The 26,896-nt window shown below is 49.3% G+C and overlaps 1 protein-coding gene across 2 annotated transcripts in view; it reads left to right on the top strand.

The window, feature by feature from the left end:
• The first annotated feature begins 2,602 nt into the window (after positions 1-2,602).
• Positions 2,603-26,896, top strand: part of spns2 (SPNS lysolipid transporter 2, sphingosine-1-phosphate) — a 61,883-nt gene continuing 37,589 nt past the window's right edge. For both annotated transcript variants that reach the window (XM_067257170.1, XM_067257171.1), the window contains exons 1-2: positions 2,603-3,021; positions 20,675-20,740. In XM_067257170.1, coding sequence (XP_067113271.1) covers positions 2,790-3,021; positions 20,675-20,740 — 298 coding nt within the window. In that variant the 5' untranslated portion in view covers positions 2,603-2,789. The remainder of the gene's footprint in view (positions 3,022-20,674; positions 20,741-26,896) is intronic.

Below are 26,896 nucleotides of genomic sequence, written 5' to 3'. Positions count from 1 at the left end.
AGCCTGTTGGCTCTTATCCTCTTTTGGCTCTTTTGCGATCCAGCTACATTTGTACTGTGCTTGTTGGGAACGCCCCCCTCTGCACGCCCACTGATCTTTCATATGGTGGTCACCGTGGACACGGATGACATCATCCTGAACATCCAAGAAGTACTGCACCTCTCCTTCATGAAAATCCACTTTGTTCATATTCAACTTCTGAATTTGTGGCTGACATATATTCTTTGTTTGATGAGGGACTATGCCTTTAATTCACAAGCTTCTGACCATAACATCAAATGACTCATCTAACATCACACAAGTGTTGCTACGGAAGGTCAGTCTCACATAGAGGAACACTAACATTCAGTCTCCACACAGCTCTCCCTCCCAGTTTCTCCCTGTGTAAGCATACAGCTGTGGTCTGGTCCTGTGTTCAGGCCTGTGTTAGGGGACCAGTGTACTCCAGCCCTCCTTACTGAGGCTGGCATCAATGGGGGCTGTTGTTTTAAAGGGCCCACTTTCTCCCAACAGCATGGGCTACAGCACGCTAAAGCCTGCAGAGGCAAAACACAGCTTCGACTGTGCCCCCCTCCCTTCCTGCCCCCCTCCCTTCCCCTCCTCTCCGTGTCTTTCTTTCTCGGTTTCTCTCTTTCTTTGATAGAGGAGCTGTGGCAGCATTCTCTCTTTGTCTCTGTCTTTGATCGAGCTGCACTCGCTTTTAGAAGTGCTGCTATGCTCTATGTTGCAAGTTGAAACCAGGCTCCATGTAAGGGGATGTGTGATTTACTTTTCAGAATCTCCACGTCAGAGATGTCCAAGATGCCCTTGAGAACACAGAACAGTCTCCAAGGCAACCACATTTTTTTTTTTTACTATGCGAATTGGTGTTGGTATTCATTTTTTTCTTGCTCATATGTCACTGTATTGATTTTCTCTCAAGGACAGTCATTTGTGTTTTATATCAGACAATGCCACCAGGATATAGATGCAACTGTATTCCAGGAATTCCTTGTTATTGCACTACATGATGATTCAGTAAATAATATATTAAGACATTAAACAAGATTCCTGTGCTAATGAGGTCGAATGAAGCATTTTTCTGTGACAAAGTCACAAAAATGATGTCCTCGAACTGTTTGTCTCACTGTCCCCTTCCCTGAGAATGCCTGTCAGCCAGCTCTTGGTCTTATCACAACATTCTACAAATTGAATGGAAAAAAGGATTTCCTCCATGATAATGCCAGATGCTGGACTATAACCCTTAAGAACGCTCATTAGCCCTGACCACCCATGGGCGCGGATCTTCCCCAGTCTTATCTATGACGCAGCACATTAACACAATGCTCCTGATAACTGCTTTGTCAGGCCACAGACGCCAAAAAAATCAATACGCAATATGAATTACACCCATATTAAGAATATTAATAAGGTAATTGAGAGTGGGACATTTGTAAATGATAGTGAGGGCATTAATGACTACAGGTTATACAACACGTAGCCTGATTAACATACACAACCAGGTATTGGTTGAAATGTTGGATTCTCACTAATAAACAAATCAAAGATGTGTCAGTAGCTACTTTACTCAGCCTGAAAGTATTTTGTGTCACAAGACAAATAAAGTGAGTCTGATTGGAAACTCCTTTTACATTGAAATTATTCTCTGTATGGCTCCCACACCAAAGCTTAAGAGAGGTCATTCTTAGTGTAATGTCATTATGTCAAACATTTAGCAGATAACAGAAGTGGTATCCACCTGATGATGGCATTCCTGTGATCTTGGCGTGGAAGAGACCACGATTAGATCACTTTTCAACACAATGATCTCTAATATCCTACCTCATATCACACTGTGAGATTTCAATCTCAGTGAGATTTTACTGTGAAATGTATGTATTTTTATCAGATTAATGCGAGCTAAGGACTGCGCAGGCCAGCGTGCTATATGCCCAACTGTTCTTTGTGAGGCTTCGCACGTTCTCATCAGGATTTCTCATGTTCAATGAACCAATTCCTTAAAACCGAATGAGCTGTATACAATTAGATTGCCTTTCGTTCTTCATTAGATTGCACATTGCAACTCATTAAGATAAACTCCACATTTATGCAATGTCTCTAGACCCATTTGAGATTTAGGTCGGAGGTCTCTATCGATAATGCAACGCATGGTCAATCCAATCAGTTGATTGTATAGATTGGTTAACAACATCAGCGGAGGTGGCAAAATCGTAACACACAAAAAAGATAAAGGGAACCAAATCGCAAAATTAACTCCTTGCTGATTTTACTAGTTTATGTGACGGATAAGTTAAATTCTAAAACCACAAATACTCAACTTAATTGTCCCAGGTGAATACATGTTGCCGTGTATTCTGGGCCATTCTCCACAGACACTATTGTGCTTCTCTGTGAATAGCAGAGACAAAGCTGTCGTGAGTCCAGGACAACATTTTTGTGAAATGCACTGCACCCAGGTTGAGTTCCGTGCATACTCACAACACGTCAGGTACCAGGCAGTCAGGTCCATCATAGCCGTTGAAGCAAGGGGCGGAGTTTTTAGAGGCAGCTCACACCCCCTTCGCTGAAAAGCTCATTGCTCAGTGAGAAAAAACCCAAGGAGCGCAAAGGCAGTCAGTGCTGTTAAAATATGAACCAGATCGAGCGGTTCCTTCTTAAACGTCTGAGACAACATCTTCAACTCAATTAATCTTTTATTAAAATAGCGTCGTTGGGAATTTTGGCCATAGTCTTACCTTTCCGTACTGTTTGGCAAATTCTCTTTTGCGCTGGATCTGTCGTGTCAGAAGATGTGTGTGGAGAGCGATGGATGCGAAATAGAAGGTTGCAGTAGTTCTGATGAGGTGCATACTCTGTCCGGCAGCATGAGTCCTGGACTGAAATCCAACCCCGACCTCCATCCTTGCAAGCCGGGGCAGAAATTCCGAGCAGCCTTGCTCCGGTGCCGGTCTCCCACCGCTGCTGCCGGGATTCTCAGTTTTGGGAATGTGCTCAATTACATGGACAGATACACAGTGGCAGGTACGATCTTACTTTTGTTTTGTGTAAATCAGAGACTTGACCAGTTAGATCACAGTTAGTATTAAGTTTGTCAACATTATTCCAAACAGCCTACCCGTTCAGACAGGCGGGTGCTGGTGTTGATAGTAGGCAAGTGATTTTGCCACAATGACAGAACATTGATAGTGAACCGTTGGCCACGCATATGTGTCTATTGCTACACCTCATTGTTGAAGAAAACAAAAATGTATTGTCTGAGATGAATTTTAAGATGAGATGATTTATTGGTTCACGACCCTCGATACAATGACATCAATTCGGAAGCTAAGGGACAATTAGACTATTGATTACCAGCACGCTAGATAATCGCAGATCAATTGAACCAGGGTCTCACTCAAAGGACCTTTGCTGCATGCGGCTGATAGCCTACCCGCTCAGAATCAGTCAAACGAATTTAAAATAAAAATAAACTAATTTCTGTTTCGTAATGAATCAAAGTCAAACAACTTTAGGAATTCATTAAGGAGACTGTGCACTCTCAAGTTTCACGAAAGTTTCATATCCATATCCCAGTGTTGTATTGGACGTTTTCACGCAACAACTCCCGTGCGTAAGGGAAGTATAGGCAATTTACTCCACCTTATCCCTCGCCCTGAAGCTAATACATCACCCTTAAATCGGACCACCATCCAGACTGCAGTTGTTCAATTAGTTTTGGAGTATACATTTCATACCCGTGTTGTTATCTTTTGCGCACATGCTCCAGGCACATTTGATAAAGTTTATGGTAACTAGCGCACGATAACAACATATGCGCTTTGTAATTTGGCGTGAAATATTATTTAATGAATAATTATACGATTATAATCGACCAGAGTAGCCTATCAGATGTTGGTTTTGGTTAAAATAAAATCAGAAATTTTTAGACATCTGGAGATTAATTTTTCAACCTCACAAAAATGTCAGAGAATACTTGATGAACCATACCAAGGCAGAGCATTCAGACAGTGCGTTTTAGCTATCTCCATCTTGGTTGAGCACGTGCTCGATACAGATTATTACGTATGATAGGCTATAGTAGTTATCGGCATCGTTACTGTCCTTTACTATATCACAAATTATATTTTGTTAGGTAGCGCAATGCAGTAATATATTAATTAAAAAATGTCTATGCAACATGTTAACCTGAAATGACAGATAATTGCCGTAAAAATGGTCGTAGTAACTACGTGACAATTAATGTATGAATTGCGCAAACCTCGTGGATCAATATTGTAGGCGCAAGTGTTGTCAGTTGTATTTTACTCTTACGTTAAAGGGTTAAACATACCGCCGCAGCGTGCAGTATGGAGAAGAGCCTACATTGCGCAGAGGCTTTCGACTGTAGGTGTTGCATTGTTGTAATATTGAACAAAGCTACACATCTATCATTCGTTAATCATGTGTTAATTTGATCGAACAAGATTATATAACTCTGATATGTTAACAACTATTACCATATTCAAGTTAAATAACACACGCCATTGCTTTTACATTGACACATTCTGCTCAGACATCGCAATGATAACTATCAGCAGATTAGCAATGTATTACAATCGGAAACAGGTGATAATTAAGGTTGTATAAAATGCACTGGCGTACTTCGATTGTAACAGATACAGATTTGACTGGATATACAGTATATAGTACACAATGTCAGTTAGTAGCCTAGATGACAAGTTTCTCTTTCACAGTCGCTGCATTTGACAGATTACCCCAAGGAAGCAAACAGCGTTCAAAAGTAGGCAACAACTACAGATTAGGAGTGACAGTGTCTCAGTGGGAGAGCGGTCCATGCTTTGTACCGCTTTCGCAACAATGCAAACACTGCCCTGATAGTGCAGTTATCCTATCTCATCTAACATCTCCAAGAAGCACTCAGTCACAATACAAGTAGTTTACAAAGCCCCCATCCTTTGTTCTCTCTCTGAAATCCTCCTGCAGACATGCACACCTCCTCATCCTCTTGGCGGTCACTTCTGTAAGGGACTACAGAAAACCTCTGCTGTGCTTTTCAAGCGTCCCCTCTCTGGTAATGTGTTTCTAATGCAGGCAGTTCTGTTAGGGGGATTATGCATATCAAACAAGTTAATCAGCTCTCTGGATTCTGCACTACTGGACACTGACAGGGGAGCACTTATGTTGCTGTGACAGGAGGAGAGAAGGAGGGAGGGTGGGGGGGATGGAGGGGGGGATGGAGGGAGGGATGGAGGGAGGGGGGGAAGACAGGGCTACGTGGGGGGATTGCAGTAGTGTTGGCTAATCCTAATGGGGGGGGGGGGGGGGGGCGGGAGGTGGGGGGCTGCTGCACGGAGTGCATGTGGTGCAGAGGGGGTGCAGAGGGGGGGTTAGAGGGGGTCCCTCCATTGCACCTGACTACTGGGCTGCTGATGTTTTATGCATGTTCAGCATGTGCACAGGACCCTCTTAGAAAGGGAGGGGGGCTCTCCTCTCGTCTCTCCTCGTCTCTCCTCCTCTCCTCTCCTCTCCATCCCCTCCTCTCTCCTACTGTATAAAGAGAGCTATCTGACTGACACGAGCAAGTAGTCTGTTCAGCACATCTGCGCTAGTAGTCGATGGTTCGGTGGGAGGGGGGCTGTTCAGGGTAATGTATGGGTTACTCCTGACAGCCTAGAGCCCTCCACCCCAGGCCCCCTCCTAGCCACAGTATCCACAGCTCCCCGTCTCAGTGAGCCCTATGATGGATCTGTACAGCACACACAGCGGCCATGGAAACAGGAATGATTGGGACCATTTTCCACCCACCCTTCCTTCCTCCCTTTCCTTCCCTTCCTTTGCCTTGCCCCTCCTTTCCACTCCCGCCCGTTTCTTTGCTTGTTTCTCTCCCCTTTTGCAAGGTGCTCACAGCTCTCTCTCTCTCTCTCTCTCTCTCTCTCTCTCTCTCTCTCTCTCTCTCTCTCTCTCTCTCTCTCTCTCTCTCTGTCTCTCTCTCTCTCTCTCTCTCTCTTTCTCTCTCTCTCTCACGCTCTCCTTCTATCTCACATGGGTTTTCCCGAGCTCAAGTGGAACTGATTGAGGTAGAGGTGAGGGAGAGGTGAGGGAGGGGTTGTCTGCAGTGACCGAGTGGCAGGGTGTCTGAGACAGGTGCACTCGCAGCAGAACGCAGGCGGCTAGGTGAGCCCCAGCCTCGCCACAGCCATCCATCAGAAGATGCTTGCGCGTACAGCAGTTAGAGTTGTGGGCTGGACCCCTGCAGCCTCGCCCCTCAGACTGCCTCTGCATCGCACCTCGCCTTTCCTCCCTCACACACTTTAGTGCACATTCTGCAGGCACGTGCACACACATACTGTGTACCTAGAGGCACACTGATGCACGTCGATACTCGCGCACACACACACCTACAGGCACGCACACACACACAGATGAAAAGAAAAATAGGTGTTCTATGCCAACTGCAGTTCATTATTTAGTGCCAGTCTGACTCAAGATGATCGTTGACACCACAGTGGAGAAATAAGACACTGTCTGTGTTGACGCATGACTCCAGATGTTTTGCTTTGGTTTACATTGTATATCTTTTTTCAAAGCCATGTCATTTACTGCCAATATTCTTTATAAGATATTTCACTATCAGTTGTGGGATTTTTACAGGGAATGACAGCCCTGGAACACAAAGTAATTGGAGCAGATTAAACCGCTGCATTTGGCTAAGGGTTTCCACGTCTCCCAACGAAATCCTGCAAAATCCACCATTAGCTCTTACACTTACATACAGGGAAACACACCTTGTCAATAACAGCCATCAGCTCATGAAAGTGACTTGAATACAGACTTTACCCTCTGGAAATATAATTGGTCCTACTGCAGGCAACCAAAACACATGCTTCCAACACCAAAAAAAAATCCTCTAAAAATGTGTTTCAAATATCCGTTTTGCTCTCCTCTTGTTAGTGCTCTGTAATTTCAGACTGCTTCGTGTTTAATTGACACACATGCTGGGAAGAGAGAGCTGCACAGTTATAATTTCTGCGACCTCGGCATTCTAGCGGCTCAGTAAACAGACAGGGCGGGTAATCTGTTTTTAGTCAGGCAGGGTGAGGAGCCAAACCCACATGCGGACACACTCAAAGGACCCCATCATGTGGTTCTGAGGTGCTAGAGAAACAAAGCGTTCCAAATGACAAGGCGAGTCCCAAACCCAGAACTGTGAGAGATGGGATGGACCGGGCTGGGCTGGGCCGGGCTGGGCCGGGCTAGAGTGGGCTGGGCTGTTGTTCTGCTGCTAAGGCTGGGCATCTGGGCCTCCTCCACTTAATCCTAACAATGAAGAACGGCCGCTACATCGAAAACTTCGAGCCAACCGTGACTGTTAACGAGAGTCGGACGGGAGTGTGTGTGCATGAGTGTGCGCGCCCCCTCGACCGTGGTTGGTTTCACATCTTTGATGTGGTTGTTCCTCCCTCCCCCGGTAACAGCGTGTGGGAGAGAGCGTGCGGCGTGGGAGGGGAGGCAGCGTTGCAGTGTCTGATCCCTGCAGCAAGCCTGTCTGGCAGGGAGGTTCCTCGGCCGGGTGGGAGTGGAGTGGAGGAGAGAGGAGCCTGATGAGTTACGACGGTCAGCCCGGGTCACAGGCTCGGAGCTTTATGGTCCCTCGATGGATCCATTCAACCTGCCGTCGCTTCCACGCCCACTGCTCTTTAGAGTATGAGAGTTCACATTTAGGAAGCTGAGGGTAGAAACGGCAAGGTTTGATTTAATTGTCCAGTCCCTCTGAAACGCACGATCCTAGTGGTGGTCCCCCTTGATCCCTCAGACAGTCCAAGCTCCCCGACAGCTTACTAGAAAGACAGGATTAGGTGTTTTAGGGGAATATGGGGGCAAACAGTGGAGAGGGCAGACGGTCGGCACTTAAAGTTATTTGCTTGATGCCGTCAACCCCCTCCTCAGCCCTCACACAGGCAGGCTGGAGGACTCTTAATCCGGCCTAATTTGGCTCTGCTGATGAAAGCTGGAGAGCAGAAGATTAGTGTTGATCTCAAGGCATCCTGAGCGTCCGGCTAGTTAGTTTTAGTCAAGAGCTTAATTAGTGGTCTGTGTGACGATAATCCTGCCCTGTGAGGAACCCCTGAAGAAATATGTCCCTCAGCAGCACCTGTAGACTGACTGGACACCATGGCTGCAGGGGACAGGGGCGGGCTAAACACATTCCAATCCTAAAAACCAACACACACATGCACACACCAAATTAGATAGATACGGATATAATCCTTTTACAGATAACCTGTTTATGACACTGGTTCAGAGAGGACCACTGGGCCTCATGCTTGGTGATCCATCCAGTCAGACTAGCTGCCATTTCCTGCCTGGTCACTCTGGCCAGAGGCCTGTGGCCACCCATGCCTCGACCCCACTGGTGGCTCATTCAGTTAAACCCATCGCCTTTTACATAGGAAAAACAATCAAATATGGTGTAGGAGTCTGTCGGTAGATTGTCAAGATTCTCCTTGTGAAAAGGAGATGAAAACACATTATTGAAATGCTGCACATGTCAAATGGGTGTTTGGTTTAGTCAAACTGTGCCTGTCGTGGGAAGTGTTGCTTGGATTTCCTCTCCAGACGTGGAGGTGCTGAAGTGTTACTTTTGGATGATTTCAGGATGAGACATGTGCAGATTGGCTCTTGCTGCTAATTGAACTTTGGTTTAGGCGTCTCTCTTGTCTTCTCTGTCACTCTTTTTACAGAGTTCACATTAAAGGCTCCCAAACAACAACAAGAGTATTAAAGCCATGGAAAGGGCTCCAGTCATTTTGTTTATAGGGTTCTCTCTCTCTCTCTCTCTCTCTCTCTCTCTCTCTCTCTCTCTCTCTCTCTCTCTCTCTCTCTCTCTCTCTCTCTCCACAGCCCTTTTCCATCTGTTTGTGCTCTGCTCTCAGAGCCAGAGAGAGACTCAGTCTCTACATCCCAGTCTGCCCTGTGGTATAATGAACTGTGCATGGATGGGCCATCATGCTATTTTGTCCCTAGGCAAGTGGAAACTCTGTCTCCCTGAATGACCTAGGCACCTTCTATGTCTCTGTGGACAATCGGACAGTGATACTACTCAGCAGAAACGGTAGTCGTGTTTGACAATTTACTTGATATCCTGTCAGTGGACTTTTCCAAACGGATTTTCCATAGATTTTAGTGAATTCCCTTCAACCTCATTTCCTAGCGTGTGTTTCCCCTCACTCTGCGAAAACAGCGTGTGTGTGTTCTTAAGGCTCCGATTTAGCAGAACTTGGTAATAGTAAGCGTAGGAATCAGACGGAGCCTCTTCCTCTTTCAGAGCTTACGCTTTCATGTGGGCACGCCAGCCATAACCATACCATATCTGTGGCAACCGCTGTGACCCGGTGACCCCAGCTCTGTACGCATGACCCCTGACCCCGCTCTCAGCCGTGGAGGCGGAACTGCGTGGACTTGAGTGTGGTATAAAGCCCTTCGGAGGCTGTTATTTCAGCCTGGCGCGCGACCTGGTATTTAGCATCTCTCACCACAACAATGAGTCCAAGGACACACTGGGTTCCAGAGCAGATATTTTTACTCAGCCTCCTTCCTGATTTCCTATCATAACCTCCCTTCTACGAAGGTGTCTGGCTGAGTGCTTTGTGTCGGAAGCATCGCCTCAAGAGCTAAACTCGATTAACGTTGGATCCAATCAAAGTGGCTACACAAACCCTAGTGTTTGTGTTTCACATGTGGAGCAGAGTGCTCAGGTGATCTCCAGTGACCGCTGTCCATGTCATCTGTGACCACGTCCGAGCACGTACAAACAGAGCTACAAAGGCACCAGGAGGGGACATAAGAATAGAGGCTGGCAGTGTCGTCTTTGGTGTTGTCCTCCTCACTTATTGCCTTTGTTTTGGGATTAAAGACCACAGGTGTAGACGGAGCAGTGGAGCAGGAGGCCAGGGTGTGTTTAATGAGACACAGAAGTGGCACTTAAATGAGTCGTGTCGAGGAGAGAGGGGTTCTCCCCTAGCCTTCACTCTGCCTCTCGGAAACCCTCAAGAAACACCGGGATTATATTACCTCTCGTGTTTGTAATGGTTCTTTTTTTTATTATCAGGCTTTCTACTCATCTGAGAGGATTAGCTTGTTTACCTGCTGTTAGAGTACTCCTCTCTGCAGACAGCGTGGTTGCTGCGAGTGCGGGCCAGGAACTGGAGATGTGCTCAGCTCTTCACTAAGTCCTGTTGTCGAACTGTCAAACAATCACGCAACTCTCCGCATTAGTGAAGGTGAATAAGTACTGGGCCCGAATTTACCCTTGCCTCCAACTGACTGGTGACCTTCAGCAGAAGGGTGTGTTTGTGTGGTATTCCATCCCCTAGGACAAAGGCTGCAACCAACAACATGCTTGTTAGAGGTCCTGTCAAAGCATTCCCTTCTCCCCCTTACCCTCTTTTAGGCCCCCAAAAAAGCACAAATATGACATTCCCTCATGTCAAACACCTCCCAGCTCACACACACACACACACACACACATTCAGACATTCAAAAACACACAACATCCCAAGGGAAACAATAGTGTTTTTAGAGATTGCTGTGCCGTGAAGGGCATATTCAGATGCTCCCCTGAGCTTTGGTTCAGGACAGTGACACATGCATTAGAGACACACTCCCAAGCCAAAAATGCTGTTTGGATTGGATTTGAAGGTCTAATCTGTATCTCCCTACAACTCATTGAGAAATGCACACAGACAAACACCCACAGGGTCGTTTGTCAGCTCTGAAACCAGAGCTGCTCTTTCTGACACACATCTTGCACCAATATTAGCACTTCCCTTGAAACCGTTCCTGCAAGCTCTGCTTTGGGTCTAGAATAATATTTAGAGTTCCTATTTACGGCAGGTCTTTATTTACAGGCTCTTCTTCACGAGCAAAACATGTCATTTTCTCCCCCTTTCACATGTGATGGAGTCAATAATCAACAGGACATGATTGTGTAATATGTCTGTCCACCCAGCAAAAGTTATTCGAGTGTACGTGTGAGTGTGTGCGCGTGAGTGTGTTTCCTTACTTTGCACTTCCTGAGAGAACATTTGGATGAAGATTATAGCGTGGATAGAGTATATCTAATTCATTCTATCTGATGGGCCGAGAGCCTCCAGCATGTTGTGTTTAAACAGTTAGTGTGAGAGGATGCTGACCCCTCTAGTCTGTGATGTGTATCTGTTATTGCCTTAGGTCAGAGGTGGCCAGTTTGTGTGTGAGAGCCAGTGGCAATGTGTGTGCGTATGTGCGTGTGACTTTAGTAAAAAAGACACTCTCACCTGGTTTGTGAATGCCTGTGAGAATGTGTCATGACTTTTGTGTTTGAGGCTGCCAGTGACAGGGATATGCCAGAGTGGTATGACAGGCTCCAGGTGCATGCTGGGTCAGGAGTGGATTGACAGGCTGGGTGTTCAGGTTTCCGCAGGGTGGATCCATGGATTAATAAAGCATTCCTTTGATTCTTCAGCTGCTTAAATGTTTACCAATCCATTTTAAACATTCAGTATACACCCCAGGCAGCGAAGCAACCTCACTGCTTCAAAAAGATTATGTGCACACACACCACAGACACACACACACCACAGACACACGCACACACTTGCCTAGCACCAGTAGGTCTTCTTTGTAGTTTAATGTTTGTAACTGGTGGTGATGAGCTTGGGGCGGGCTATGTGGTCTACAGTAGGTATGTTTGCTTGGTGTGTGTTCCTAATAAAGTATGTGTGAGGAAGGCAGAGAGGTAGGACCGGAATGAGGAAACAAGACTGTTTTGTTTTCCCACGCTACATCTTAGTATCAGATATTCTCATCATGTTTTCAGTTGGTAAAACAACATTGTGATGTGTTTGCATATGAGTATCTTTAGAGATTTAACAAAACACTGTCGCTGTAGAGTCGGCTGTTCCTTACTAACAGCACGTAAAAGAAAGGTGAAGTGAAGTCGTTGTCTTTAAAGGTCTAAATTTGGTTTTTGGTCTGGTCTCAGAGCTCATTTTTCATAAGTATGCCTGGAGAAGACATATTTGGGTCTCTCTCACACCTGTATATTAAATCTCACAGATTCAAATGAGAAGCATTTCTAATTCATGAGAAAAGGAGCCTTGAATCAGAGGGCATTAACTCAACTGTTCCAACGAGGGTGCTGAAATAGGGCCATACCATCTGTGCCCTTTCTCCGACAAGAACATTTCTGGGTGACATCAGAAACGACAGTGTGTACTGGGGTCAGAGGTGTCGGAGGGGTGGAGAAGCTCCGGAAGTGGGCTAGCCAGCCTGTACCTGAAGAGCTTAGACGAGCCCATTGTAGGTGCACCATGGTGGAGAAGAGCACCTCCACCGGAGGCTGGAGTGACCTTCTCTTCCCTTTCAGGTCCTTCATTTGAACCTCCGGGGAAATTCAGGAAGTGCTTTGATAATGGGGAAGCCATGTAAGTGTAGTCTCCACAGGCTTGTTGTCTAGCTGAGATGGATGAAAGAGTAAAGACAGTAAGGAACCGTGTTCCAGTACGCATCCTTATTTTAGTAAGGACAGTAAGCATCCTTATTTTAATTGCAGCACATGGGACAGTGTGACAAATGTATCCCATTAATGTGCTGTAGGGGTCTAGGAATGTGTGTAGAGTACTATGAGAAATTTGGCCTGACTTGAGCACGGAATAGCTAAGAAATATATGGGTAGTGAATACAGCTCTAGCAGGAAGTCCTTTTTTCCATCTGTTATTATGATTCACGGCTCCAGCTGTCAGCCAGCGCTCCAGCTGAGCGCCTGGTTAGCACCTCTACTCTGCTGTGTGTATGGTAAGGAGACACAAAATGGCTGCTTGGTCGCTCATCTGAAGTGTGGTATTCCCTCGTCACATAACAACGAAACTTTGTTACTACTGGCGTGGAGATGTGTTTGAAGATCACTGCTGTGCGCTAAGAGCATGTCCCCTGTTGTACCAGCCTTTCCCAGTGGGTCTTATTTAGACACTGTGGTCAGCGTGACAAGGTAGCAAAGCTGCAGCCCGTTGATGCTAAATTGAGCCTGAAACAGCAGTCTTGAACAATTTTCTTTTCGGTTTTCACGCTCCGAGCAATGTTGAAGAGTGCTTTTTTTCCCGCCTCTCTTCTATTTTATTCTGTTTCTCTACTCTCTTTCTCTACTCTCTCCCCAGAGAGGAGAGAGGCCGTCCTATGCTGTTTGAGGAGGGTATTGATTGTACTGCTTCTCTGCTCAGACAGAATCAAAGAGGAGCTGGAATATTCTAGACTTCAACCAGGGAGTTGGAACTGTCCGGCATGCAGTGATTCTCCGTGCGAGAATCAGTTATCTCCTGCAGCAATATTGCCACCAATCAGAATCTCCCAGCCCCGAGGCTGGGAACCTCAGGGTAATGAGAGAGGCACACCGAGAATCGCTGCATGTGTAAATGACCGTAATTAAGCCAGCTAATCAAACGATACGGGCTTTAGCGCGTGTGCTAATTATGCAGCAAGTTGGCTTCATTGACCCTCTCGGCGTATCCAATCCACACACAGGGAGAGATGGAGATGGAGAGAAAGACAGAGGGAGGGAAATTAAATCTCGTTGAAAAGTACTACACAATGACTGGAATCTCCGGCTCTGTCATGTAAAACAGCAGAGGGATTACCAAGAGGATTCTTTTCAATTTCACATGTGCTGATACAGGCCGTGTGCTAGCCCTCGGCGTGGTCAAACATAGCTCACACACGCACATTGAGTGTGAACGTTGTACGCTAATTGATGATCCTGTCTGTCTTGTGCCCGTCTGTGGAGCTGCAGCCTCTCTCCCCCTAATTACAGGGAAGTCAGTGTGTATCTCTGTGTGCAGGCATCCATGTGTGGGTTCGCGGCAACCCAGTGTGACTGTGAGTGCGAGAGTGCAAGTTTGCCAGATTGATTTAATTGGGTATCACTACCCTGGATTCATTCATCCTGGACAGTGATGCTGGATTGTATTGGCCTCCGCCGTGCTCCATGCCTGGTGGAATCCCCTGCCAGTGGTCCTCCCCTGTGGCCCTCCTCCAGCCCCCACCCATAAGCCCTCTCCAGGGGGCCCCAGCCTCTCTATCTGCCACTGCCAGCCCACATAACCTGGACGCAGGCATCCCAGACAGGTTAGCGTCCCTAGAAGGAGACAACGATGATGTGAAAGAGAGCTTAACACCACGGTCTCGTGGCAGCCTCGGTGTGCCTCTCCTAAAAGGCCTCGGCCTCGCTCCGCTGCCCTCCTCCTCCATACGTTGGCAGCGTTCGCTCCCACGAGCAGGCAGAGCAGCTTGGAGCTGCATCCATTATGGATGAGCTGTATGTCCTGTCTGCTCCAGGGAACGTCCACAGCGCCATGAAATATTGAACGCTCATCGGCTGGAGGAGACGCGTGGTACGCGGGCGCTCGCGGTGCTCGCGGGGCCTGTAGCGGTCGGCTGCGTTTCCGGCTCCGTACGCGAGTCACTCGCACGCTCATGTTGTTTGCAGTGAGAGAGTCAACAGCAGTGGTACACAGACAGACAGGCCCAGAGTGGGGGGGGCGGCGGGGGGGGGGGGGGGCGGCTGACTCGCCTTGACTCAGGTGTTTGACCAAGCTTGTGGCGGTGAATATGCATAGAGGGATTATGCTGGAAAGGAGCCTGCTTCTTCTTCATGACAGCTACTGTTTCAGCCTCGGTCCCAGACGGTGAGGAGTAGGCGGGGTTCTGGAGTGTCAACAGAGCTCTGGAACCCTGGGCTGCCTCCAGCCAGCCACAGTGAGGTCATGCTTATTCGAGGTGTAGTGACTGATCTGGTATGAACCCAAGACAAGATTAGAACTGTCTCACGGGACGGTATTATACGTTCAGATTACCACACCTCGCACCCGCACAAAGGCTTGCACAGATACTGGAGCCCATCCCTTGTGCGCGCTTGTAAAAACTCTCACTCCTTCACCCTCCCCGCACACACACACACACCCCGACACGCAGTCACTCACTGCTACTCAGACATCTGCTGTGTGTTTCTTCTCCGTGTGGTGGAGAGAGGAAGTGGGATGGAAAAAGAGCCCCCCGCCCGTCGGAGCAGAGTGGCGCGGGCCAGAGGGAGGAGAGCCGACGGTCAGGAGCCCGGCGGCCGCAGGCGGACATATTTGTGGTCAGCCTTTCCTCCGCTGCAGGATCAGTTCACTGTGGTCCAGGCTTCCCTCATGCTCACAGGGCCTGAGAGGGGCACGCACACATAGACACAAAAGGCTCTCTCTCTCTTTCTCTCTCCCCCCGTATACACACACACCCTCTCTCCCCCGCCATGTACACAGCTTCTAGGGACACATGAAAGGGGAAAACCCTGTAGAGGACCAGAGGGAGCTCGTCTGCAGAGAGGCCTGCTTCGCCAGCGCTCTGTCACACTGGGTCAAATGAAGGACTTCCAGAGTTTTTCCCAGAGCAGCCGAGTGAGCAAGGGGAGGGCGGAGGTGCTACTGCTTACATTTAGTCACATTTACATTTAGTCACTTAGCAGACGCTCTTATCCAGAGCGACTTACAGTAAGTACAGGGACATTCCCCCCGAGGCAAGCAGGGTGAAGTGCCTTGCCCAAGGACACAACGTCAGTTGGCATGACCGGGAATCGAACTGGCAACCTTCGGATTACTAGTTCGACTCCCTCACCGCTCAGCCACCTGACTCCCTTGCTTGGACTAGCGCTACACACACACGGGATAGAGACAGGCCCTGCTTGACCCGGGTGAAGAGAGTCTCTCCTCTCGTGCTTGCCTGTCTTCCTCCCCGCACCTCTCCATGCTATATGGGACACTTCCCTTCCCTCCCTCCCTCCCTCCCTCTCCCTAGCCTAGTTTCAGAGAGCAGAAATAGAAACTGGGGGCCGGAGATCCATGAATCCCTGGTGGGGACTGGAAAATGAAGTCTGTCCTATCCTGACTGATGGGATGAATTATGTGTGCGTGGGTGTGTGGGTGTGGGTGTGTGTGTGTGTGCTCGCGCGGGTTTAGTCTCAGGAGACCTATGCGGGCGGTGAGTCATAGCACAACAAACGCTGGTCTGACAAAATTGCATACAATATCCTATTTCGAAAATCTCATCTGGATTAGACTATTTACACAATATTGCTTTGGTTGAAGCTGTGTGGGTGAACCCATGAGCTTCCCAAGCAAATTCATCTTCACGGGCCTACCCGCCTCCAATAAACAAGATAGAAACCCAACACTGTCAAGAAGCAGTCACGGACTTATGACCGGAATGTTCCTCCTGGTTCCTCTGTGTCGGCCTGCTCCGGAAGACAACAGGGACACCGGAACGTTCCCAGATGCCTGACTATGGCTTCTCCCCCTCCCTTCACCCTCTGGTTCTGGCCGTCTAACCTCGGTGCAGAGCAAAGTTTCATGCCATAGAAAACGGATTGACCGTTCAAGCGTGATAGTGTAGTGTAGTGCATGTGGCCGGGGTCGGTCTGTGCATGCTCTCATAAAGCAGCATTGACAGGAGAGGCCATGAAGGCTTTCTTTATGAGAGCTCTGAATAGGTGTCAGCTCCAGTACTGCCCTGCACCCCGGCTGTCCCAGCACACACACTAAAACAACACTGCAGGGCTATGTCAGTGTGTCCAAGTGGCACTGTGACATTCGGAAGAAACCGCCACTGTGTAGGTCTGCCATCGAAAAAGTTGGCTTGATAGATGTATATTCCAATGCGCCGCCAGAGAGCCTATTTGCTACAACTGAAAATGAAGTCATTCTGACATCTCCCATGCAAAGCGAAAATAAGAGGCTCCATTTGAGCACTCTTGTGTTTTGTGTTGGTTGCTCCGCTGGCTTGTCATCGTCGAGGTACCTGGGGAGGTAAGGAGAATGAAGCTCATTCCTCTGAGGGCGTGGCCTACAAAGAAGCTTTTAGACTGCATGACTGTGGTACAGCCACAGGCGCTCATTTGCATAAGGCTTGTGTGTGTGTGTGTGCGGGCGTGTGTGTGTGTGTGTGCGGGCGTGTGTGTGTGTGTGTGTGTGTGTGCGGGCGTGTGTGTGTCACCTGTGTGTTACCTTATCTGGAAGTGGATGTTGTGTTATTAGGCATTCCTGCCGTGCTCCAGTGTCTCGCTGGCACACTACATTAGACAGAGCGGCCCGGAGGCTGGAGCAGCTCATTCAGTTGTTTAATTCAGAGTTCAATTAAATGCACCCTACAATACACTGAAAACATGACCGCAAGCCCCAAATATACTTGAGCTGGGTCAATCATGTTTTCAAATATTTCCGAGGTATTTTGCGAACCTACTTCACCTACGGACACCTTGAAGTGTTCTACTCGAATTCGGGTTGGGAGAGAACTAAAACCTATCAAACAGAAGAGGTCTGGAAAGTGAGAGCACAGAAGAAATGAGAGGAGAGGAAGGAAGAGGAAAGTGGAGGATAGAAGAGAGGAGGAGAGAGGAGAGGAGAGGAGAAAGCGGGAGGGTAGGAGAAGCAGATCAGAGGAGAAAGGAGGGAAGAGGAGAGAATGAGAGGTGTGTCGAGGCTTTTGATGTGAAGTCTCCAGGATTACACAGGCTGACATCCTCCGCCGTCTCGACCTTTCCTCCTTCTGTGCCCACACGGCGTTTCCATGGCAATGCAGCCCCGGTGGCACCAAGGCGGGCGATGGGGCTGTGTGCATGACACCTTCATCTAATACGTCACCCTAGGACCAGGTCCTGTTTTACAGAGAACTAGTCATGAACTACACTCATGTTGTCAGGTGTTTGGTTCACACCATCCAGACCGTAGCTATGCTAAACTGAGATACTATGGAGTGGGCGGAAAAGGACGGACAGACAAAGAGAGGGAGACAGAGAGAAAAAAGAGAGAAATTGAGACAGACACAGACAGAGAGAGAGACAGTGAGACCGAAATAGAGAGAAAGACAGTGACAGAAAGGCAGACAGAGAGACAGATGGACTGAGAGAGAGAGAGAGAGAGAGAGAGAGAGAGAGAAAGAGAGAGAGAGAGAGAGAGAGAGAGGAAGGAAGGAAGGAAGGAAGGAGTGAGTGAAAAGGGAGATTTGTCATAGAAAGGGAGAGGGGGGAGCTTAAGTGGGAGGGAAAGAACAGCTCGGATCAAGGGCAAACCTCCATGTAGAGTCTGAGTTCCAGGGAAGGCACTCACAGTGGGTGGATATGGCAGGGCTGATATGCTGCCTCACCAACACGGAGCAACCTGCTTCCGGTAATCTCTCCGGTTAACACAGTGCGGCTCACAACACAAATCACTACACCTGATCTTTGTACACTGCAACACTGGGACTCAAGTTCCTGGCGTCCTCATCTTATCAGCCGGAGTGCAACTGTGTGTCTCCGTGTGTTTCCTGCCTCTCCTCTTCACCTCCAATCAGGGACGTGGTGTGGTACGATAGGATGGGGGGGGGGGGGGGGGAGTATGGGTGGGCGGTGTTGGTGGGAGGGAGGGGGCGGGGGGCTATTTGGTAATTGTCCGGTGAGTATCAGTGGGTGTGGCATGACCAGGTGCTGACTCCACTGGTGAGAGGCGCTCTACCATCTGGCACAGGGATCCCCTTCCCAGCGGGCACACACGGTGTGAGTGTGTGTGTGTGTACGTGTGTGTGTGTTTACAGTTCCACCAGGCTAATTAGAGCACAGCCTAAGCAAAGTGACAGCTCGGTCTCCGTGGCCAATGTTTGACCAACTTGACAGGAAGAATCTCGTCTGGCTCCCACAGCCGATCTGTCTGGATGGTACAAGAATAGAGGGCCAGGCCAGTGTGTGTGCCTGTGTGTCTGCGTGTGTGTGCGCATGCGCGTGTGTGTAAACACGCGTGCTGAGTGTGTGCATGCGCGCGTGTCGTTGAGGACGAAACGAAGAGTTTCTCATTAAAATTCTGACCCCGACGGAGCGTTATTCTTTGTTCCAGCTGGACCTTGTTCCAACATGACGGTGCTTACTTGTAATTATGAAGCAGCGAGGGGCTGAAGCAGACGGGATGTGGTGGCAGAGGAGGAAGAATGCTGGTTGGAGTGTGAGAATGTGAGCAGGTGTCTTGTCTCGGGTGACAGGAATCTGACATATGCCCCTACTGAGACTCCAACCTGCACCTGCCCCAGTCCACTTCTCGTTGAAACACATCTCGGACCCAGGGAGCAAATAGAGCCGGCGATGACGATGCTAAGGATAGAAAAGAAAATGGGCCTGGGGCCTGATAAAGCCATTCGGCTAAGTGCCTTCTTTGTTATTTTCCTAGTGACTTAAGTGATCTATCTCTGCTTCAGACTAAATGACTTGGGTAATGAGATCGTTGTCGGGGGTACTTGTCAAAACATGTAACATTCTAGTGGGGTTTTGGAGCGGCTACTTTCATTTGTAGGAGAGGTCAGGACAGGAGGGGAGAGGAGATCTGAGGAGAGGAGGTGGAGTGTAGTTGAGGTCTGTGGAACACAGCTCCAGATTCTGCGGTTGTTTGGGTTGTCGAAGGATGCAGCCTCTCCATATTCATGAGGACTGTGCTGTCATCCCCTCGACTGAGCTGTCACTCCCACCGACAGGACCTAAACACACAGCACCACTGCCCCGAAGGAGAGCCTTTAAAGATGGGGAGGAAAGAGAGCAAAGAAGGGTTCTGTTTCAAAGGCGCGCGGTAGAATTCTTTAGACATACATCGCTGTTTCTTCACCCCTCCCACTGGAACCTGTCATGAGACAAGTCTTTCCCAGCCCTCAAGTCGCTCCCGGATTCTCTCTGTTTTCATCTCACTGTTTATGACATGTGTCATGTCCTCTAGATCCTTCTCTGGCGTTTCGGGAGGATGTAGCCATGTTTGACTACTTTTCCCACCTCACAAGGGACTTTCTCGGCGTTCGCTACAGAGATTCGAGCCGGCTTTTTAGTGTCGATGATGACAGAACATTCAGCTGTCTTACATATCTGCTGCCAGCCTAAACCACCAAATGCCACGGAGCTCATTAAGTTCTCAGTACAGTTCCCAGCGTGACCTTCTCTCAGGAATTTCCCTCCGTGGCGACATAGCCGTCCTCTGGTTACAGAAGCACACAGGAGCACACAAAGCACTCACATCAAAGCCCATTCCGAAGGTGCAGGGGAAGCGCACCTTCTGCATCACCTCACTGAGTGACATCTTAATTGGCGTTGTGGCGCAAAACCTAACCTCAAATATCTGCCCTGCTCACGGTATCATGTGATGAACCAGAACGGCACGTATGCTGCACCTCCTATAGGACAGAGAGTGTGTGTGTGTGTGGGGGGGGGGGTTGTTTGTGTACCGTGGTTGTTTAGGGAAAAGGAAGACAGACTGGTTCGAGGCTAGGAGTTGACGGAAAGAAATGGAGAACTGAAACTAGAAAGGCCTAAAACCCCTGCAGAGCTCTCAGGATCTCTAAACTGTATGCCAGCCAAGAGAGCACTTACCAGCCAACACGCGGTACTTCTGAGTGCGTTAAGGGAGAGGATGAGTCTGCACACGGAAGCACCATATTAATGGATCGCCATATAGCCCTGTGTTATTTTACCTATCATTCAAACTGAGCTGATTGTTTAAACATTGTTTATTATGATCATAATACTGCAACCGCGACATCATAAACCACAGCAATAACATCCACCTCTCTCTCTCTCTCCTCTTTTCCTTTCTTCTATTTGCAGGCGTTATTCTTGACATCCAGAAACACTTTGACGTTACTGACAGCGGAGCTGGCTTGTTGCAAACGGGTAAGTCTCTCTCTATCTCATAATTACATCTGTAACACCCTCCGGGTCCAGATCTTTGGTTGTCCTCCCTTCTGTGGACAGGCACATTACCTGAGCACACTAAGCCTCTCTCAGCCCCACAGATTGGGACGACAAAGGGATGAAAGCCCTCGGCTTAGGCCCTCTGTCTCCCCACCTCCACCCTTCCTAAAGCTGGGTAATGAACTGTACCTAAACCGCAGAGTCAACAAACGATGCACAGCAAATAATATGCAAATGCGAGTTTCGACTGCATAGTTTAACGGCTACACCTACAAGTGAGGTCTAGCATGCAGGCAGTTCGACAAGGAGGCGGGTATGCAGATACATAGGCAGACATATAGACAGACAGGCAGGCAGAAAGACAGGCAGTCAGACGGGCAGGCAGGCGGGCAGGCAGGGCAGGGTAGTGAGAGTCAGTGGAAGGGTCTGGGCAGGGCTTCCTGCTCCACTCTGGCCCAAAATAAATCTACCTTTTGTGAGGGTGTGTCCCTGAGAAGAGATCTTATTGGATGACACACACACACACATACACACACACACACACACACACATACACATACACACACACACACACACACACAAACAGTGTGTTATTTAAGAAATTGGGGAGCTGGTTAGGGGACTGATACAGAAAATACAGGTTTTAAAGTGTTTCCTCTTTTACTTTTACTTTTTTTAAATGAATAATCCATTACCATGGCCAGACTGAATAAAGCGTTCAGGGCAGAAACATTCTTTACAAGATGACACTTTAATGAAATCGCTTGGATTTCGAATGAACGACTCAAATTTATTATACAGTAGTTAACCACTATAATCATCATGTCTTTCTTTTCCATTCCATCATATATATGGAGGCTATTTTATATTTCTCAGTATAGTTTATTAGCTCTTAAAATGGAGGTAATTCATCTCCCTGAGAATGTTTGCCTAAAAGGTGGGAGGAATCTAACTGTGGTATAATAGTCTAGCCCTATGATGTCACTGTGTTGGAAGTGACAGGTGAGAATTCTCCCAGAGAACTTTTCACTCCATTAGAGAGGCTCTCTCATGCTTCCACATCGCATCACAAGGCTTTGACCTTTTTCACATCCCGCCCATGCAGACGGTCATCGTTACCCAGCAGTAATGTGTGAAATCAGCCCTTGCATATTTAAGTCTAGCTCCAGCAGAAATGGGGGAGAAATTGCATGGTATTAGTTTAGAATCAGTGGGGGGCTGGCATTTGAGGGGGCACACTGACCTTTTGCAGGGATAGCTGTTCTGCCCAGGCACATTTAGCATGTGTCTCTCCTTCCAGAACCCTGAATGCATCGGACCCATATAAAATACTTCCAAAGGCCACATATCCTAAATGTCTGCAGTTCTGTGGTTCAGAAAAGAGGTTGCGTTTGTTCTTCTTGTGCGTTGAGCTCGGCACACAAAACCCCTTCATGCATCTCCCTCCCTGCCCTCCACACACACGCACGCACACACGCACACACACATATGCACACACACACAGTTGGGGGAGTGGCAGGTACAGTTGCTTTGCCCCCTGCCCCCTGTCTGCTGATGCAGACCTGTGAGAAACAGCAGTTCAGCTATGTCAGTCTGAGGCACCTATACCATGTCCTACCATGTCCTGTGCTGTTCTAGGCTGTTCCCCTCCTCCCTGTCTGAGGCAGCCCTGTCCTGTCCTATCCTCCCCTGTCCTGTCCCCCCCGTCTTGTCCTCCCCTGTCTTGTCCTCCCCTGTCTTGTCCTCCCCTGTCCTCCCCTGTCGTGGTGTGGGCTGGTGTAGGCCACACTCTGCTTGGCCCTTGATCCCCGGCTGACCTCAGTCTGGCGCTGCCCTGAGGAATGCGGGCCCGGAGCTGTGGGAGCGGCCGCTCTGGGGCCGGGAGCCTAGGTGTGAAGGGAGGGTTCTGCGGCTGGCATGATCTCAGAGAGGCTGGGGGTGGAGAGGAACACTGCATGTGTGTGCGTCCACATGGTTGCGTGTGTGTGTGTGCTCCACCCCCTCCCCGATTCCCCTCATTCATAAGGGAGAACAAACTCCCCCTCTGTGAGCACCTGCACGCAAGCCCTGCCCGCTGTTTGCCCTTCTCTCCTCCCTCGCTCCATCTCCTTGGCTTCCTCCTCACTTCCTCCCACCTGGGACCGCAGACTGCTGACACCAGGATCCTGTGTGTTGCCCGGTCACCTTAAAGCGCTGCAGCGTTGAGCTCTCAACACCAATATTACTAGTAGGGCTATTTACAAGCCCTGGTTGACTTCTGGTCAGGTTCATTTAGGATGTTTGGCTTCCATTGTGGTTTTGGCTCTTGTGCTTGGCTCTGGTTGTGGCTGTAGGGCTGGCACAGAGCCTCCAGAAGGAAATATGGGATCTGTGGCACTAACCGTCTTCCCAATGTGGATATGGGACATTAAATAACCCCACTAGCCACTAGAGGAGCACTCTGAACCACCAGCAGCAGCTCTTGTGGTAGTATGTGACAGATGTCTGTGATTGAGCGAAGAATTAATGTGCGTTAAACGTAGCCTTTCGGCTTTTGCCTTCATACCAAACATACCAAACCTTGGCGAAACACAAAAAACAGTGGTGGGTGTACTGCATTGTACAGTGTTTGCGTACCGGTAAGTGTGTGTTCAAGCTCGGACATACTTCTGTAGGTGTGTGAAGAGGCCTGTGAGGTGAGGGGCTTTCACTCAGGTGATGTGTGGCATGTGCTGGGGCCCCACTCCTGCTGCCTGTCCATCAACACAGTGGAATGTTCCCAGACACAGGTAAAGGCCCCTGTCATACCTGTGCTGGCCAGCCCAGCCCCAGCCCAAGAGGCTTGGGACAGGCAGACCTGTCAGACCACTGGGCCTGGGAAGTGACAGGTGTGTGTGTTTACCAAGGCCTGGGGGCTGGGAGACTGAAGGGTAGGGTGGTGAGCAAGTGGGGTGGGGACCCCTGGAGGCCAGGGGAGAGGGTCAGGGGTCAGGGAGGGAAGGTATGGGACGGCCGGGGGGGTTCACCTGGATGATATTTCACCTGGTGCAGGTCCACGGGAGTCTTCAGGGTTTCTTCTTTGTTCTGCTACTGAGAGAGGGAACGTGAGAAAGGAACTCTGCGTCCTTGTTATCATCAGCGAGTGATTGTTGCTGTACTGCTTTGAGGCGAGCACTTTTATCCGCCTGTACAAATGCTAAATGCAATCCATTACCGGCGTTATGATCCATTCCCAATGTTCCTGCAGGGGGCAGCTTTTATTAGGTCAGGGTAGAGGAGGGTGGAGGGGGGGGGGTCTGAGGAAGGAGCCTCTGTTCTCTTATGGCTGTCCTCCATTCATCACTGCCAGGCTGCAGACAGTCTCAGTAGCCTCTTCTGTCTGGGGCAGGCCACCCCGCCTCAAACACCAAGTACACACACACACACACAGACACACACACTCACATACGCACGCACACACACGCAGGCACTTACGCACACACTCACATACACACACACACAGCCAGACTTACCAGGGTGTCAGTCAGTCACCCCCAGACTGTGAGATCCGTGGAATGGGGCCACAGGTGTGGACTGAGTCTCGACAACACTCCCACTAGTCACTCTCCTGAAGCTGTGACCACGAGGAGGAGTCAGGGGAGATTTGCTCGCCACACTTCCAAGGTTTACAATTAATGCCTCTGATTTTCGTTGGGCGCAGAGACTAAAACCAGAGGCTTACACGGTGGTTTGTGGCCATCTGAAAACCCTTAGCAACTAGGAATAACTGTCACAAGTGTGTCCAACTTCATATTTCTATGTCGAGTGTTGGTCGCGGTCTCCGGTTACTCTATAATGGAGAGGTGATTTCTCCAGTCGCCTCTCGCGGTGTGGAGTAAAGCTATCAGTGCTTGATCAGCTGTGCTGGCTCCTCACAGCTGCTCCCCTCTCCCCCTCCATCCCTCCCTGCTCTCTCTCTCTCTTTCTCTCCCACTCTTTCTCTCGCTCCCTCCGTGTCGGTCGGTGATTAGGCGTGACAAGACGCGCTCCCGTCTCAGCTCTGCTTGGCAGCTGTTGCCGCTCTGCCGTCACTGTGATGGGCACCTTGCAGGAATCAAGACTGTGGAGGCAGAGAGAGGGGGTGGATGAGCAAGGGAGTGCGACAGAGAGAGAGAGAGACACCTGTGAATCCCTGCTCATTGTAAGGTTTAATGCTACAGTATTGATTTCCAAGCCCCAACCAAAGCATTTCTCTGGAGCTCAATGGGGCTTGTGGAGAGGGGCAAGGAACAGAGTGGGAGTGCACTATGGAAATCCTCTTCCTGGTTCTGTGGATGTCGATGGTGTGGTGTCACTGGACCCACGTCTGAAGGCTTGTTTGTTCTTCAAAATCAGACACAGGGTCGCTGTCGAAGGAGTGCTTCTGTACAGGACCTCTGAGGAATAGTTCTCTTTGCTCTTAGCGGTCAAGAACGCTCGCGGTCACAAGACGACACTGTGTGCATGTGTGTATGCGTGTGTCGGGGTCATCGTCGACCCAGTCCTAGCCCCTGGGCTCTCTTTCTCTGGCTGTTTTTATAGGCCATGTCTCAGAGGAGGGCAGCTGCCACACTATGATCCCCCCCTCTCTCCCGCCTCACTTCCTGTCCCCGAGCCAAAAGGCTTCTCTTTGGCTGCCTGTCCAATCTGGAGATCAGAACCAATTAAAACAGGCGTGCCATCAATATGAGGCCATGGAAACGGTCAATCCTTTTGCCTCTGGTGAATGACCTATCAGGTCTCCCCTCTGCCTCAGTGGAGGGTCCCCCCCTGCCCCCCCCTGTCATGGCCTCTGGTTTCCCTGGTCCCCCTCCCTCCTCCGCTGTCTCCAGGACTGATCAAGCTTTCGTAGAGACGCTGTGGTGTATTCTGTGGACTCTCTGAGCTTGAGCTCGGATCGATAGCCCCCCCTGGCCCCTGCCTGTACACAGGGGAGACGCAATGATTCCTTCTCTTTTGACTGATATCAACAGATCAATATGGAACACATACACACACCCGGCCCACTAGTCAAATAGTTCATTACATGTTCTCCCTCTCAAGGTCGAAGATAGGGTAGAGCGATTGTATTCAGTGTTTGCTTTCATTTATGGTGGAAAGTGTATGCAGGGGGCAAGTGTGTGTGTGTGTGTGTGTTTACAGAACCTTGTTTTTTGGACCCATTGGTCCCAACAACATTGGAAGCAGAATCACATCCAGAGACTTGCTGCTCCATCCTCTGTCATTTCAGCCCAGGCCTGTCATTAAGTCAGCAGCTCCTGTAGTTATGGCAGCAAAATGGCCGGAAAGAAAATCTCCTCGCCCCGCGCAAAAATGTCTTCCCCTGGATCCCACTGCAGTGACAGACAAGCCACCATCCTAGGGTTTGTCTGCTCCCAGACGAAAAGTGACAGGATAGTTTATGTGCTGCACGAGGGCCTCTGTCTGAGTCTCACTCTCTCTCCACAAGTAAGTGAATACAGTTAAGCCTAAACTCACCGTGAAAAACTCAGTCTGTGCTCAAGCCAGCTCGGAAGTGCGAAACAGTTGGTACGCACGCTGACGGCTCCCGTCCTCTCTCCATCCCGGAGGCTGCCTCCGCCGCTAACAGTCCCCAGCTGCGGTCCCCCCCCGCCCTCAGCTCTCATCGGGCCGTACCATCCCGGGCCTCCTGGAACAATCTGCAGCCTGTTGAAAGGCCATCGAGGAGGGCTGGAGGCTAATGGGCCAGCGTTAGCGGCCATGTTGACAAGAGGAGGTTAGCAACCCCCTCACAGCTCCAGATGGGCTCACTAAAACATAAGGAGGTTCAACCCCAAACTTGGCAACCCCGCTCGCTGCTCCTCTATAGAAGTTAACCACTGCATTCCTCCACACCTAAGCAGGCCTAGTCCTCAGAGGCAGCTCCCAGGCCACAAGACGCATTCATCAATCGGCAGACGGGCCTGGTGGTAACACCGCGCTACTGAAGCCTAAGATGTTGGTTTCGCGGAAGGCATTCGCTGTTGAACGTAAACGGGAGGAATGTGGGGATGTTTAGAGTTCCACCCTTGAGTGAGTGTGTAGTCTCAGAGAGGCTTTGCCAGGGGAATCCTGGGGAGGAAGAAAGCGCGTGAGAAGGCAGTAGGTGCAGTGTTTAGGTATGACATTGACCCTTGG

Source organism: Osmerus mordax, chromosome 19, assembly GCF_038355195.1.
Source record: "Osmerus mordax isolate fOsmMor3 chromosome 19, fOsmMor3.pri, whole genome shotgun sequence".
In the NCBI taxonomy this organism is placed as follows: Eukaryota; Metazoa; Chordata; class Actinopteri; order Osmeriformes; family Osmeridae; genus Osmerus; species Osmerus mordax.
Note: the sequence above shows the minus strand (reverse complement) of the source record. Positions and strands in the feature narration are given on the sequence as shown.